The following is a 17,055-nucleotide window of genomic DNA, read 5'->3' as shown; positions in this document are numbered from 1 at the left end:
GAGCTGCTCAAAAGAATTTTGATTACTATAATAAAGAACAAGTTTTGCAATTTCTCACTACATTAAATGAATCATTTCATCCCATTAGAGCACACATTCTTCTCATTGAGCCACTACCTTCCATCAATACTGTCTTCTCAATGGTTATTCAAGAAGAAAGGCAAGGGACTTTTGGGAACCCTCTCTTGGCAATCACTGCGGCATCCACTGCCTCCAAAATGGTTCCAACATCCCACCCCACAACCACTCCCACCTCTCGTCTCCCACATTCATATCAGCCATCAAGAAACAAAAGCCCCGCCCCACTTGTTGTCATTGCCTAAAACCAGAGCACTTAGTAGAAAAATGATACTTTTTTCATGGATCCCCCTGCCTATGGTGACAAACGCAAGCCTTCTACCTCTCACCCACTAGCCTCCCATAATGGCATTGTTGCCAAAGAATCATCCTCTGACACTGATTATGTCCCTTCTGTCATTGTTCATACTCAGAGCTTCAAATCTCAGCAACTAATTTCTTTGGTTAGTCAACAGCTTCAACAAGGTACTCCATTTGGGGATTCTCTTCTCAAATACTAGCCTCCAATTTCTCTGGTAACAAAGCATCACTATCACCCAATCTATAGATTGTTGAAAGCGGTGCCACTCACCACATTTGCTTTTCTAAAAATTGTTTTCAATCATTTGACAATAAGCCATTTGCCAAAAATCTTATACTTCCTAATGGTACCATTGTCAAGGTTGAAAATGTAGCCACTCTCAAACTTGTGGACTCAAGGTTTTCAATGTTTAACCTTAAAGTCAACATTGTTGACCAAGAGTCCAAATGACCTTATTTTGATGATATAGAAACAAATATTTAATTATTACTCTGGACTAACCTTTTCTTGATATCATAGTAAGTCAATCAAAACATCATACCAAAGAGATGGAATCAAGACGCCCAAAAGAATGCCATGATAAAGAACTGATCAAGAATGATCAAGCTAGAAGATCATGGATTTCAAGAAGGCCAAAAAGATTCAAAGCAAGCATCAAATCAAGACTTGAAGACTCAATAAAAGACATGGGTAATAGGATAGAATTAATTTAGTCTTGTTAAAATGATTTGCATGCATACTTTTAGAATCTAGACACAATAATGGCTCACTAACTTGTTGCATAAGTTATTTCACATGAATGATAATTTTACAAAACATAAACTATTTTAAGAAATTACATTGAATTTAAAATGGTTTAGAAACTAGTTTCGTTAAAATCAGATTTTTGAAAGTGTGTTTAAAATTGTTTTAAAGTGTTAAAAACATGGGATTTTCGGGTTGCTCTCTGCCAACAACCAGCTAACCAGTTGGTACTCAATCAGTCAACCAGTTCCCAAGCGGCTGTCTGGTTTGCTGTGGAGCAACAGACTCAAGAATATCACTAGTATGATTCCAACGGCTATAAACATGCTAATTTTTCATTTTCTCTATAAGTAGAGCCATTTTTAAGCTTCATATAGGTTTCTAGAAGTCATATAACATAATATTGAGCTATTAAAAGTGTTCTAAGCATCTTTTCAAAACACTTTTTCACACACATTGAGCCAAATTTGTGTTTATCTTCATAAGTGTGTTTGCATCTCTCTTTAGGTTCTTACATTGTATTTCATAATTTAAGAGAGAGTTTGCTTTGTTCTTACACTTTCATAATCATTTTCATTATAATGAGGTGAGATTGGCACTGATATTGTAAATAACCTGGTAAGGGTGAGATTGTCACTTCAACAATTCGAGTGAGGTTGATATTCCTTGTGAGAAACAATTGTGAGAGGTTTGGGTAAGACTTTGATGAAAATTCCTCGATTGTACAACATATTGATCAAGTCCATAACTTGATCCAATGGTAGAACTCAAAGCTTGCTCTAGCTTTGAAAACCAAGGACGTAGGTGAGTTTAGTTTCACCGAACCTTGTAAAATCGAGAGTTTTATATTTCTATCCCTTAACTCATTGCATTACAATTATCTACTTTGATTTTACATTTGCTTATCTACTTACTTTCCCTAAATTTCAATATTTGCATAAATATATAAGTTGAATTTCAAATTTCTAAATTAGTTTAAATTTCCAAATGTCTTGTTTGTTCCACAACCATCACATTACTCTCACCAATGTCTTTTTTGTTCCACAATTTCAATTTAACTTGCTTTCTGTATGTTCACTTCTCACAAACTCTAATATTACACTAACTTTTACCTCCACTTCATGTATCATACAGGAGCTGACTTTGAGGATTGGGACTGCTAAAAAATTTGGCAACCTATACTTCATTCAACAAGATCATGCTCCATCTTCAGGTTCTTCACAAATTATTTCTTGTAGTTCTTTGTTTGATGCCAACCAATGGCACTCACGGCTTGGACATCCTTCCATGTTTATTACTGAAAACATCAATAAAACTCTACTTTTTTTTTTCAGATTCTATTCCTAATACTAAAGATTTTCATATATGTCACTTAGCCACACAAATGAAACTTCCAGATTTTTCTCACAATAATTTCTCTGCTCAAGCACTTGGTTTAATTCATTTAGATATATGGGGTTCTTTTCACTTAATGGTTATTGAATGTTACAATTTTTTTTTTTTTTACTATAGTTGATCATTGCACTCGTTTTACTTGGATTTTTTTTTTACTCAAATCCAAATATGATGTTAGTACTATAATTCTTATTTTTTTTCACCTTTTTCATCCCTCAATTCATCTAATATCAAAGCTATTAGATCCGACAATGCTAAGGAACTAAATCTGAATTCTTTTTATGCAACTAAAGGTATAGTACACTACCACTCTTGTGTTGACACTCATCAACAAAATTATGTGGTTGAGCGTAAGCATCAACATATTTTAAATGTTGCAAGAGTATTATATTTTCAATCTTATATTCATTTAGTTTATTGGAGTTATCTAGTAAGGACTGTTGTATACTTAATTAATCGCACTCATTTCAAAAAATATGAAAAACAAAACTCCTTATGAACTCTTACATAATAACCTGTCCAAGTATGATCACTTAAAAAATTATGGATGTTTAGCTTATGCTTCCACATTAGTTGGTCAAAGGCACAAATTCACACCTCGATCATGAGCTTATGTGTTCATTGGTTATCCGGATGGCGTGAAGGCATATACCCTTCTTGACCTTCAATCAAATATCATTTTTCATTCTCGTGATGTTCAATTCCACAAGAATATATTTCCATTTAGATCTAACAGTCAGTCATCTCAAACTGACCATATATTCACTACTTCTATGCTGCCATGTTTCGATTATACAACAAGTGACTACATTGTTGAATCCGAAAAATCTCAGCAAAATTAAAGCAGGAACAACTTTCCGTTATGATTCTCCTATAGAACACAATCCACTACCAGATTCTTCTCCTCACTTCTCTAAGGAAGACACCAAAAACACTAACCCTGTGCCTATTACAACCAGAATAGGTCACCCCATTTCTAAACAAGCCCATCTTTCAGATTATATATGTACATATAGAACCACAAAATCTTCCCATTACCAATTACCTTTCTTATTCCAAATGTACTCCAAATTTTTGAGCTACCATCTTAGCTATTTCAATCACTTCTGAACCCACTAGCTACTCAAAGCCTCCAAGATTTTAGAATGTCAGCAAGTCATGCAACAAGAAATTCTAGCATTAGAATTGAATAACACTTGGGATGTGGTTTCTCTTCCCACTGGTGCACACACCGTTTGCAATAAATAGATCTATAAAATGAAATACAATCCCAATGGTACTATTAATTGGAACAAAGCCCGTTTAGTAGCTAACGGCTATACTAAAATACCTGGTATTAACTATTTAGACATGTATGCTCATGTTGCCAAATTCAATACTTTCAAACTAATGCTTGCTCTTGCAGCTATTTATAATTGGATTGTACATATAATTGATATTAACAATGCCTTCCTTCACGACGACATTGAGGAGACCATTTACATGAAGTTACCAAAAGGTTATACTCCAAAAGGAGTTCTACCACCTCAGGCAGTTTGTAAGCTCAACAAAAGTCTCTATGGGCTAAAGCAAGCATCCTGACAATGGTATGACAAGCTCAACCATACTTTGATTCAAGAAGGATTCAAACAATCCTCCTCTAATCACACTTTTTTCATTCGCCAAACATCAGGTATCTTCTTATCACTTCTTATTTATGTAGATGATATAACAATCACAAGTAATAGTGAACATGTTGTATCTCAATTTAATGTTCAACAAGATAATAAATTTAAGTTAAAAGACTTAGGTCCCATTTAGTTTTTCCTAGGCCTAGAAATGGGCAGAAATAAAAATGGTATTTCAATATCTCAAAGGCCTTTCACTCTTCAGTTATTGTGTGCTACAGGTTATTTAGGTTCCAAGACTGCTACTACTCCTATGGAGCCTAATGTCAAACTCAGTAAAGACAATGGTCAACCTGTCGAAGAACCTACTGCCTACAGGAGCCTCATTGGCAAGATGATTTATCTCACCATCACTCGGTCCGATATCAACTATGATGTAGATCATCTCAATCGATTTCTTTTGGATCGACAAAAACCTTATCTACATGCTGCAATCTGAATACTTCAATATCTCAAGGCTACACCCGAGCAGGGACTCTTCTTCCATTCTTCTTCTAACTTATCAAAAGCTTTACATGTTTCTGTCTTTGCAGATGCAGACTGGGGCAGCTATGTTGACACAAGGAGATCAATCTCCGGATATTGTGTATTCTTAGGTAACTCCTTATATCTTGGAAGTCCAAAAGGCAAACAACCATTCAGCCGAGGCCGAGTATCGTGCCCTGGCAAACACAGCTTGTGAAATCACTTGGTTGCTAGCCATCCTCAAGGACTTTGGAGTTCATCACACACATTTGGCATCTCTTTTTGTGACAATAATGCTGCCATTAACATCTCTAATAATTCAGTCTTCCACGAGCGCACCAAACACGTTGAAATTGATTATCATCTAATCTAAGAGAAAGTCCAAAATGGCATGCTCAAGATGATTCACGTCAGCTCCAAAAATAATCCAGCTGACATTCTCACCGAGGCTCTGTTTTGCTTCTATTTTCCATGAGCTTCTCTGCAAGATGGGTGATAAGAACCTATACACTCCATCTTTAGGGGGAGTATTAAACATGTAACAATCAACTTAAGTTAGTTGTAACCCTGTTTAGTTAGTATAAGTTTGTTAATTAGTTTGACTACTCTGAATCTAAAGATGTTGCCATTATTTTTCACCAAGCCTGAGATGAATTGAACATATGGCACAAGACAATCTATAAAACATGACGCAAAACTAGCCTCAATAGGCACAAAAATAAGTAACCATACATGGCACAAACCAAGCCTCAAAAGGCACTAGACAAACCACCATACACGGTACAAAGCTTGCCTCAAAAGGCACAAAAGAATCCACATCACATGGCACAACGACCTTATTAAATTAAAAATTATAAAGAAAGAAAATGAAAAAATGTATATATTGAAAGAGATAATAGTAATAATGACATGGCGTTGTATTTCTTACACTAATATATCACGTTGTATTTTTCAATAAGAGTCATTCCACTAGGATCACCAATAACACTTAAAGTAACCACCTAATTGGTTATCAAAAATAATGAAAGTTCTGTTTTTATTGATACTTCCAAGTAATTATGGGGTTGAATTTTTCATTAAAGTGGAAACACAAAAAATTAATTGATCAAAATCACAATTTGATATATTAGTTTTCATGTTTGATAATTTAAGTGAACATACTGTTATACATCAAATTGTTGCTATATTATTTTATAAATAATATACTATGTTGATTGAATAAACTATGTGACAAATAATAGAGTGTGACAGATGTTATTTTGTCAAATTTAACATATATTGTGGAGTTACAATTTAAGAAATGAAGATCATAAAAAGTGTTGTAGCATATAGAGTGGAGTTACAATTCTTAAGAAATGATGATCATAAATTTTGTAACACTCACAAATATTTACCAATTGATGTGTAAAAGGAGTTACACATCTTGATTTTGATTCTCATTAGCTATAGTTAGTGAAAGTGAGAGAATGAAAACAATAACTCTGATCAATCTGATCAGTAGCAAGACCTCTCTTATTTATATGAAAAGATTCAGTACACAAATGGAATAGGACGTAAAAGACAAAGAAACTGAAAAACAAGAAATTGACAAAAACAAACTAAACAAGCTTAACAACCTAACTAATACTTAGTTAATACCGAACTAACCAAATGCATTATCACCCCTTGTTGGGGTTTTATGCCCTAATTAAAACTCAATTTCTTTGTAATCTCATTTATTATCAATAAAATAATAGAAATCATTCTTTGACTTAGTCAATCACTTTGCTCACATGTTTTATTTTCATGATTATTTGTTTAATATAAACTTCTATTAAATCTCGAGCATATATCTAATCATATTTATAGTGACATAATCACAGTGGTATATAAATATGATTATATGTTCAAAATAAGTTAGTCATAAGATTAGTCAGTGCACATGATTTACACCGACTTGCCAATCTACGATATGATCTACTTACACATCGCAGTGTTATGTTCTTTCCAAAACATTAGCAAAGTAGATGAGGTCGGATGTATTTGCTACAATAGACTGGACCGATATTGACATTTGATAGGATAAGTAAACATACCGTTATTATATATTCTAGTCATATCATATAGTTGATCATAGGTCAATTCAATCTAAATTCTGAGTAGTTAGTATTCTAATTGATTGTATTATTTGAGTTCTTTGACTTGTTCGTTACCAGCTTGCCTTACAGACTAGCCCATACTTACATCTTGGGAACTCGATAGTCTAATTGAATGAGAGTGTTAGTCATAGATATGAACATCTATAGCTTCTAAAGAATAAGTGAAATAATGGTTTCCTTTTAGTTTGGTTCAAGGTGCTAAATGATAGAGATCTCATTTAAGTAATTAATATTAGTTTATTGAAATATCATTTACAAGGAATTAAGTGTTTTAAGGATAAAATACAATGAGGGGTAAAATGGTATTTTAGTTACTTCTCATTGTAGACCGCCTATAGAGGATTGAGTGGCAATTATGGTTGTAATAATGGATAATTAATAACGTATCTATATTGCTTATAGAGCATTCTATGGATTCAAGAGTGCAATTTCGAGTCTTTAGTGGAGTCATGAGGAATTAATAAGTTAGTAAATGTATTTGTTAGATTTATGATAACTTATTGGAGCTTGATTTCATAGGTCCATGGTCCCTACTGTACCTTGGATAAAATCATATTGATAGTCTCAATTAATTAATTTAATTATCAATTATAATTATCAAAGTTGACCAGGTCAATTTTAAATAGTTTCACAGAGTTATGTAATTTAGAGAAGAAAAGAAAAATTATGGCAGATTTATTAATTAAGATAAATTAGAATCTAAATTAATAAATAATGTTATTAAATCAAGGTTCAAATTATAAATAATTAATTTGATAAAGGATTTGAATAATTATTTAATTAATTAATCAATAGAAAATAATACAGGCCTTGATTTTAAGTCCAACAGGCTTATAATTAAATGAGAAATTTCACGGGCCTATAGCCCTTGATAATTTTGACCTAGAGCTGATATTATCTATTATTTTATTGATTTTTTAATTAAATTAAATGACCTAATTGAATCTATAAAAGGAATGCTTAGTAATAGTTGAAAACAGATGACAGACACTTGTTTTTGAGAAAACAAATGACAGACACTTGTTTCTAAAAAGATCAGAAGATCTAGTAGGTTGTAGATTCTCTCTACAAACATAAGTCATTGTCTAAGCCTCATTATTCTTTTCTCTTCTTCTCTCTGTATCTATCTCATGCGTTGAGAATTGCACACCCTATTCTAGGTGATTCTAAGGATACTTTGGAAGGCGGTGAAGAAAATTGAAGAACGATTCAGTTTTTTGGTAATACTCTACGACAAAAATGATACAATGGATAGAGAAACTGAAGAAAGGAATTTATCATCCCGCTGTGTATAATGTAAGTGTTCTTATCATTATTTCTGTTTGAATTCAATTTTAGAACACATGTTCTAGGTTTTCTTATATTAATTTGTTTAATATAAGATCTACATGAAAATAAACAAGATCCTAGTAGCGCACCAATATTTTTTTTAGTTATTAAATTTTGTGCTTTGTTTTATTAAATTGTTAAGTGTTGTGAATTATTTTATTTATTTGTTTAAAATTAATTGTTAGAATTTTTTAGTAGAAGTTTTTTTGAATTTAATTGTTAATTTTTATTTATTTATTTATTTTAAAATGTGAATAATTGAGTTTTGGTTGAATTAATGCACTAAGATGCATGGTAGGTAATGATGCACCCTATTAATCAAGTGTGTGCATGTGCATGGTTGCATGGTGCACTTGTGTAGAATTTTCTACACACTTTAGTTTCCTTTTTATTAGAATTATTTATTTAATTAAAAAATGAGAGAAAAGGCAACAAGGGTGGACGGCAAGAGGGAATGGAGGAAATTGAGTTGTCCCATTTATTTTGTTTATTTTTTTCTTCTTCAATCAAATAAATCAAATTAAAAGAAAATAGGTACAATTAGGAAGCTTACCAATTATTTTCCTTAGGCTATTATGGGTAGATTAGAATAAAGAGAGAAGGAAAAAGGAAGAGAGCATTATACTCAATTGGTGTCGTCGGCCTAGAGAGAAGGAGAGAGAGAGAGAGAGAGAGAGAGGCGTGTTCTAGAGAGAGAAGGAGAGAAAAGAAGAAAAGAAAGGAGGAAGAAGAAAAAGGTCTTGGGAAGTCATAGGTATGGTTTTTATGTTGTTGATAATTTATTAATTTTTAAGTCTAAGGTTTCTCTTCCCCACCATCCTAAGTTTTTGTGTTCTTCTTCTCATGGGTTTCGAAAAACTTTAGTGTATTCGAGAGTGATTGTCATTTGGGTGTTGGTTCTTGTGTTCTCTCAAGGAAGGTATTGGACTCCTCCCTCAATCTATGTGTTGATTTTGTTTTCTTGCGGAGATTAAAGATTTGTGAATTGTAATATTGTGTTGTCTTGATTTTCCTTTTAATTGTTGGGGGTATGTTATTTTGACCAAAGGATGAAGGGTTATGGTGGTTCGGTGCATGAAGGGTTTTGTGATTTAATGTATGAAGGGATTTGGTATTGATTTGCTAAGTATGATGATTGATGATATTTTGTGTTTGTGTTTATGTATGTTTCAGCCTATGCATGTCCAGGAATCCCCTTTATGTTTTGTTATTGTTATTGTTATTGTGTTTTTATGTTAGATCCATGTTCTAGGACCCTATATAATTTTTGGTATAATAATAATTTGAACTCTTGATGATTGAATCAATGAAATTGGATGAATATGTTTATGAGATTATGTATCTATAGGTGATTGTATGCATGGGTGAAAATAGAAACATTATAGGATGCATGTGAATGTAAATGAGAAATTTTGTTTCATATTTATGTTTAATTCATGAGGGTTTTGGCAAAAGGATGTAATGCATGATGAGTTGTTTGATTTTGTATTATCCATGCATATTAGGAACATGCCGGGGTTTGTGAATTAATTTTTTTGGATTTAAACATGTATGGTAATGATGTAAATTTTATGAAGCATGGTGTAAAAGATGGACTTTTGATTTGATAAGCTTGTTGATTTTGGTGTTTAAATGGTTTAGAATATGATGAAAATAATGTTTTTGCATGCTTAAATAATTTTGCAAGAGCTATAATATTTTAAGAAATTAAGTGGAACTTTAAAATGCATCAAAATGATATTTTTACTCAAATAAATACCAACAGTTTTTTTTTATATATATTTTTAGAGAAAATATGAGGTTTTAGATATGGTGATTTTTGAGAGTTTATATGGTTGCTGGAATTTTTGGTAAAATATTGGAAATATTTTTTTTTAAATGAAAGGAAAATTTGTGTGTTTATGAAATTATATAACACTAAGTTATGTCAATATTAAAAATTATATTTTTAAATGTAACCATGAGTGTTCATTTTAATAGGTATGATTTTTTTCTTTGTTTTAATTTAGAAAAATATTGAGATTAATTCACTTGTGATTTTTGAATAAATAAAATGGTGGTTAAAAGTTTAGTTTAATGATTTAAAAATAATTATTGGATTTTTACTTATGAAATTAATCTACTTAAAATTAAATCTTAAAATAATACAAGTAAAATATATTTTTCCCACACCTAAAAATTATATTTTTTTTCACACCAAGTTTGTAATTTATTAATTTGAATTAAATTGTTATTTTCTAAAGAAACATGTTAATTATAGGTATTCTACATAATATCTAGCCTTTATTATGTTTATGTAATTTAAAAATAAATAATAAAATTATTATATTTTTAAATGACTAAATAAATTATTTTATGAAATAAAAATAATGATTTAGAGGTTTGATTAATTTATTAATTTTAAAGAGATAAATAATGATAAGAAAAGTAGGTTATTAAATCATTCTTTTTAAAACGATAGAAATAAACGTGTAGAAATTATTGTTTTCGACGTCATTTTTTAACAACGCTTCCACATATGCATGTCACATGCAAATGCACTTTTACGTTAAAAAATATGTCAAATATTCAACAATATATTTTTTATTTAAAAACCATGCATGTAACATAAGTATAATTTGCATTATTCTTTTGGTGAATTTATGTGTAATTATGCCTATTTGGAAATTATGAATAGTTTTCACCATGTGTGCATGACCCATGCACACATGGGATATATGAGTTGGGCACAAGCAAGTCTTATGTGATGCTAAAGGATGTTATTTGATTATTGTATAGGTTCGTTGTGAAGTTTGTTAATTTTGCTTTGCTTGGACCTGAGATAAAGAAGTTAGATAGAATTTTGGTTATTTATGCTGTGAATGCACTACTACAAAATATCATTTACGGGACACTTTTTTAGGACACACACCTAAATTCAAGTCATTAAAAATGTTTATGGAGTTTTTAGGACACTCATTGAGAATCCTGAAAAAACACAATTTAGGACTCGTAATGAGTGTCCTAAAAAAATATTCAAGTCCTAAAAAAATCTGGGATAAAAAATGAGTGTTTTACTTAACAATTTTAAGGACTTGTTTTGGGAGTCCTTAATGCTTTTTAAGGACTCGCTTTGAGAGTCCTAAAAGAACCTGGGCTGAAAAATTAGGAATTGTGACTTTTAAGGACTCGATTTGCGAGTCCTAAAAAGTATTAAGGACTCCCAAAACAAGTCCTTAAAATTTTTAAGTAAAAAAAGCATAAAAAACACTATTTTTTTTTTAAAAATATAGGGTCAAAATACACATTTGGGGATTTATTTCAGTCTCATTTTGGGATTTATTTCAGTCACACAAGTTATCAAACACATTTATTATTTTTTTTTTAAAAACAAAAATAGTTACCAAACATATTTTTATTTTTTAAAAATAAAGAAACAAAAATAAAAATAATATTTCTATTTTTGTGTTTAAAAATTAAAAAAAATTTTTTTTACCAAACACACCCATAATATTTACAATTTAATTTTTTTTAAAAAAAAATGTATAATGGAGTTAGCCAATTTCGAACCACCATTCTCCAAATCAAGTTAAGTACTTTTTAACACTACACCAACACATCTTATTGAACAACTAATGAATATAAAAATATTTATATAGGTGTCCCAATTTTATTTTACAAATAGCTTATCATAATAGACACAACCCTAGTTTCATTATCTTTTCTCAGCCACACAAAACCACAAGAAGAAAAGGAGAAGGTTGTACGACAACAGGGGCTCGGGGATGGTGGTCGACGGCGGCAGGGGGTTAGGGGTTGGGCTGCACAGCGGCAAAGGGCTCGGGGGATGGTTGTCGATGGCGGCAAGGGGGTCTAGGTCAGGCTGTACTGCAGCAGGGGGCTCGAGGCTGGGCTCGACAGCAATGACTGGTGGCTCGGGGGCTGGGCCCGACGGCGGGTGGGGGGGTCTCGTGTCTGGGCTCGACGGCGCAGGGGCTGGGAATTTTCTCAGTCACTCGCAATGCTAGTCCTAAAAATTCTTTTTTGTAGTAGTGATGGTAAGGTTGGCATGTATGAATAAGAATGTTATGTATGATGATACCTTTTGCGATATGAATTATGAGACTCTATGTTGTGTTGATATGACTGGATTGTATGAATGTTGTATGTTATGTAATGGTTGTTCGCATGATGAACATGACACAAGAAAAAAGGGTTACTAAGGGTGTGAAGACGTAACCCGAGTTACTAAGGATATGAAGACGTAACTCATAGGGAGGACGCGCCGAGGTAATTCAAGGACCAGAGATCCTGTTTACCACAAGATGTGACATGGACAAGTTAGTGGGCCGTGTTCACAAAGATATGATGTTATGTTTATGATGACTATGTATATGATGTTATGTTTATGTGTATGATGATGATGATGGTTACGATAATGACGCTTGTGATGTATGATGATGTTTGAATATGAATATGTTTTGTTGTGTTTTACTTGTGTGTTAATTGTACTTCTTTACTAGGCTTTTAGCTCACCCCCTTACTTTCCCTTCCAGGTAGCCAATAGAATTTCTCTTTGGCACGTGTGGTGAAGTGGGGAGTTCTATCGTCAGGGTGTGTATGGCGTGGGGGCATCCTATGGACGAGAAACGAACAATTTAAAACACCATTTTCTAAAGAATAATGTTACGTTTATTTTTAACTTTCAGAACTTATCAGTGGGACTTGAACTTTAATTATTTTTACAACGTTGCATGAAAACTATTATTTTCCTTTTAAACTATTGGGCCCAACTTGCATGTTTTAGCAAGGCCCCACTGGGATTTCTATGATAAGTGGCTTTTTCTTCTATAAATTTACAGGAAGTTCGTCGAGGGTTTTTCAAAGACCGCCACACCCATAACCAACTTAACCCGCAAACATCAGAAGTTTGCATGGACTAAGAAATGTGAAGAAAGCTTTCAGACCATGAATGATAAGTTGACTTCAGCGCCTATCCTTTGTGTTCCCACAGAGGGTGGGAAAATTTTGTTGTATTGTGATGCATCAAAGAATGACTTAGGGTGTGTGTTAATGCACGATGGGAAGGTAGTAGCTTATGCTTCCAGAAAACTCAGACGATGAACAACGACATCCCACTCATGATCTTGAGTTGTCAGCAGTGGTGTTCACACTAAAGATATGGAGACATCACACCTATATGGGGACAAGTACGAAATCTACACTGACTACAAAAGTCTGAAGTACTTCTTCATGCCAAACGAACTAAATATGAGGCAGCGATGGTGGTTGGAATCAGTGAAGGATTGCGGTTGTGAGATTCTATACCACCCAAGCAAGACCAATGTGGTTGCAGATGCATTGAGTAGGCGACAACATGGGAATGTCTCATCACTACATACAATAGAGAAGCCTCTTCAGAAGGAGATTATAAATGTCAACATTGAACTTGTGACCGGAAGCCTCGCAAACCTCACATTACAATCCTCCCTACTGGAGCAAATTCGAGAAGGGCAGAAAATGGATGAAGCACTAATGAATCAAGAGGCTTTGGTACAAGAAAGTGGTAGCAGTGACGTCATAATGTCCAACAGTGGATTGCTGAGAAACAAGGATAGGATTTGTGTGCCTGATAATGTTGAGATTAAGGAAAGTATTATGAAAGAGGCACATATAACTCTCTATTCCTTACACCCAGGGTCCACAACGATGTACCAATACCTTAAAGTGCTATACTAGTGGCATGGAATGAAAAGGGACATTGCTGAGTTTGTTTCCAGATGTTTGACCTGCCAGTAAGTCAAAGCAGATCACCAAAGGCCAGTAGGGTTACTTTAGCCGCTCTATGTTCCTGAATGGAAATGGGAGGATATAGCAATGGAATTTGTGGTAGGGTTATCTAGAACCACCAAGCAGCATGATTCTGTGTGGGTAATAGTGGATAGGCTCACTAAGTCCGCCCATTTCCTGCCAGTTAAGACAACATACTCGGTGGACCAATATGCAGAATTGTATGTAAGTGAGATAGTGAGACTTCATCGGGGTGCCAAAGTCGATAATTTCTGATCAAGGGTCAGTATTCACATCGAACTTTTGGAAGGGACTGCAGAGAGCTATGGGATCAAGGATAAAGTTTAGCACTGCGTTTCATCCTCAGACCGATGGACAGTCAGAGAGAACTATACAAATTCTAGAGGACATGTTGAGATGCTGTGCAGAAGTTCTTTTTTCTTTTCTTTTTCTTGTTGCTTGTACATGTAGAATTTGTACTATTCAATAGAGTCTTTCTCAAATTCCTGTATCACTACAATTCCTGCAGTAACTGTAGTAGTATTTGTAATATAATAATCTAAAGGTTTTCTCTATTATTAGCTTCGGACTCGAAATTGAGGATGAGGTAAAAATACTAGATAGTATTAGTATTCAAGGAAAGAAAACAATGAATAAATAAAATAATAATCAATATTCATGATGCATAGATTGTTGTTGTATTAGACCCAAAGAAAAGGGTCTTTCTTGAACTAATTACAAAGATGAAGCTTTAGCTTTGTAATTAAGAAAGACAAAATGTAAAAATAAGTTAAATTTCAAGTAAAAAAGTAAAGGGCATTTTCATTATAAGCTAATATCACTCGTCATTCTAAACTGAAAATTAAGTAAAAAAAAAAAGGATTCGTCAATACAATCAAAAAATAACCAAAATAAAAATGATTTGGTAATTTTATTTCAGAGTGATTCAAAGAAAGTTTACTTTTTGAATGAAGTTATAAAACAACTATTTTTACTTTTTTTTCTAATTATTTAAAATATTCTATATATAATAATATATATTAGATATTATTTATTAGTGTACTCAACTCAAGAGTTGCTCAATGAATCGGTTACCTATGTTACTCTATTTTTGATAGATGTCACAAATAATGAATTGAGTTCTTACCTATGTTACTCTATTTTTGTTAGGACCGCCTTCTATAATTATAATAATTGATGAATTAAAAACTTTCAATTGGTATTTTTGTTTATCTTCGTATCTTTTATAAATGGAATTTTAGGGAAGTGCTTTAGAAACATATGTATAAAAAGAACATATTTCATTTAGTCTCTTTATGCCTACTATAACTAGTTATTTCGATTTTCTACTAGCAGCTTTGACTATAACCTCAGCTCTATTTGTCAGTCTGAACAAGATAGGACTTATTTGAAATTAATTGAATGCACAATTTATAAAAACCTTCTGTGGTAGTTCATATATTCTATAGATACTTAACGTGTCAATTTTCAATTCTTGGTCATTGAGAATCATGGGTAATACCGATTAATATTTAAGGATATATATTACCTCTCATTTTCCCCTTTCAAAGAAATTGAAATGATTGAAGTTTTTTTATTTGGAATTGTCTTAGGTCTAATTCCTATTACTTTGGCTGGATTATTCGTAACTGCATATTTACAATACAGACATGGTGATCAATTGGATCTTTGATTAATTAACATCTCTTTTTTTTTATTGACCTCCTACTTGTTTTAATCTACAAGAGGTCAAATTCAGATTGATGTTCAATTATTTTAGTGTTATTTTCGACCTAACAAATAAGAAGAATCGACGCACGCTCTGTAGGATTTGAACCTACGACATTGGGTTTTGGAGACCCACGTTCGACTAAACTGAACTAAGAGCGCCTTAATTATTATTACAAGAATAACTTTGTAACCCAACCCAACTTAGATATATATACTATCCTAGAGAATTTTATTCTCTATTACTTAGGCATATCCAATTTTAATCAATCTCAATTGATTCCTCATTACTGCTCATAAGATAAGTAATAGGTAGGGATGACAGGTTTTGAACCCGTGACATTTTGTACCCAAAACAAACGCGCTACCGAGCTGCGCTACATCCCTTTCAATCGGTCTATAGTGTCATTGTAGAGAATCCTTGTCTTGTTTTCCATATCTTTATTGAAATACAAAATTCAATTATCTTGTCATTTCTTCTTTTTTAGGCTTATATCATATAATAATAGTCTTAATATACGTACTAAATAAATATAATATAATATGAAACCCATCGTAAAAAAATGAATATTTTGGGGGAATTCTCAAACAAAAAGGGACGTATTTGTTGTTTTAAGAAAAAATTAATGAATAGTATGCTAAGTTAAGACCACATACTCGGTGGACCAATATGCAGAATTGTATGTAAGTGAGATAGTGAGACTTCATCGGGGTGCCAAAGTCGATAATTTCTTATCGAGGGTCAGTATTCACATCAAACTTTTGGAAGGGACTGCAGAGAGCTATGGGATCAAGGCTAAAGTTTAGCACCGCGTTTCATCCTCAGACCGATGGGCAATCAGAGATAACTATACAAATTCTAGAGGACATGTTGAGATGCTGTGCATTGGACTTTTCAGAGTCTTGGAACCGATCCTTACCCCTAATGTAATATCTTGAATTACCTAATTTGGCTTAGTGCCTGGATTAGGGGGCCGGGTGGCAATAATTGTTTCAATTATGAGCTGGTTTTTGTTGTTGGTGAGTTGTTGAACTAATTATGGGAGTTGAATTGAGGATTTAAGCTTTATTTGGGGTAATTATGATTGGGTTCGGTTCAGGATAAACCCAGGAATTCTAGGTTCGAAGGGGTCGGGTTGCGGCCCTGTTCTTGGTGTGTCATGACCCTCTAGAGAAAAAGGGAGCCAAGGAGGGCTATGTCAGGAAGGTACGCTGCGGCGCCTCTTAGGCTGGGCTGTAGCGTGTGTCTAGTGTTTTGGGGAGGCTGAGCCTCTGATTGGGGCGGGTCGCGACTCTTAAGGGTTTCTGGACCCTGAGAAGGTTTTGAGTGCGAAAACTCAACCTTATGAGCTCGGGATCGACCCTACTAACATGTTTAGTGGAATTCGATGTTCCGAGGCTAGGAATCAGTCCGGAAGCCTTTATTCACTCATTTTTGTTG

The 17,055-nt window shown here is 33.2% G+C and overlaps 1 protein-coding gene and 2 non-coding genes across 3 annotated transcripts; 1 reads left to right on the top strand and 2 right to left on the bottom strand.

Moving 5' to 3' along the window:
- The first annotated feature begins 3,868 nt into the window (after positions 1-3,868).
- Positions 3,869-4,781, top strand: LOC133814837 (uncharacterized). The gene is made up of 3 exons (XM_062247747.1): positions 3,869-4,055; positions 4,407-4,561; positions 4,719-4,781. The coding sequence occupies exons 1-3, from the start codon at positions 3,869-3,871 to the stop codon at positions 4,779-4,781; spliced, it is 405 nt and encodes a 134-aa protein (XP_062103731.1).
- Positions 4,782-15,702: 10,921 nt separating this feature from the next.
- Positions 15,703-15,776, bottom strand: TRNAW-CCA (transfer RNA tryptophan (anticodon CCA)). Its single transcript has one exon. It is a non-coding gene; the product is annotated as a tRNA-Trp (tRNA).
- Positions 15,777-15,927: 151 nt separating this feature from the next.
- TRNAP-UGG (transfer RNA proline (anticodon UGG)) lies at positions 15,928-16,001 on the bottom strand. Its single transcript has one exon. It is a non-coding gene; the product is annotated as a tRNA-Pro (tRNA).
- Positions 16,002-17,055: the final 1,054 nt, after the last annotated feature.

This window comes from Humulus lupulus, chromosome 2 (assembly GCF_963169125.1).
Source record: "Humulus lupulus chromosome 2, drHumLupu1.1, whole genome shotgun sequence".
Taxonomy (NCBI): Eukaryota; Viridiplantae; Streptophyta; class Magnoliopsida; order Rosales; family Cannabaceae; genus Humulus; species Humulus lupulus.
This window is presented reverse-complemented; position numbering and strand designations above follow the sequence as displayed.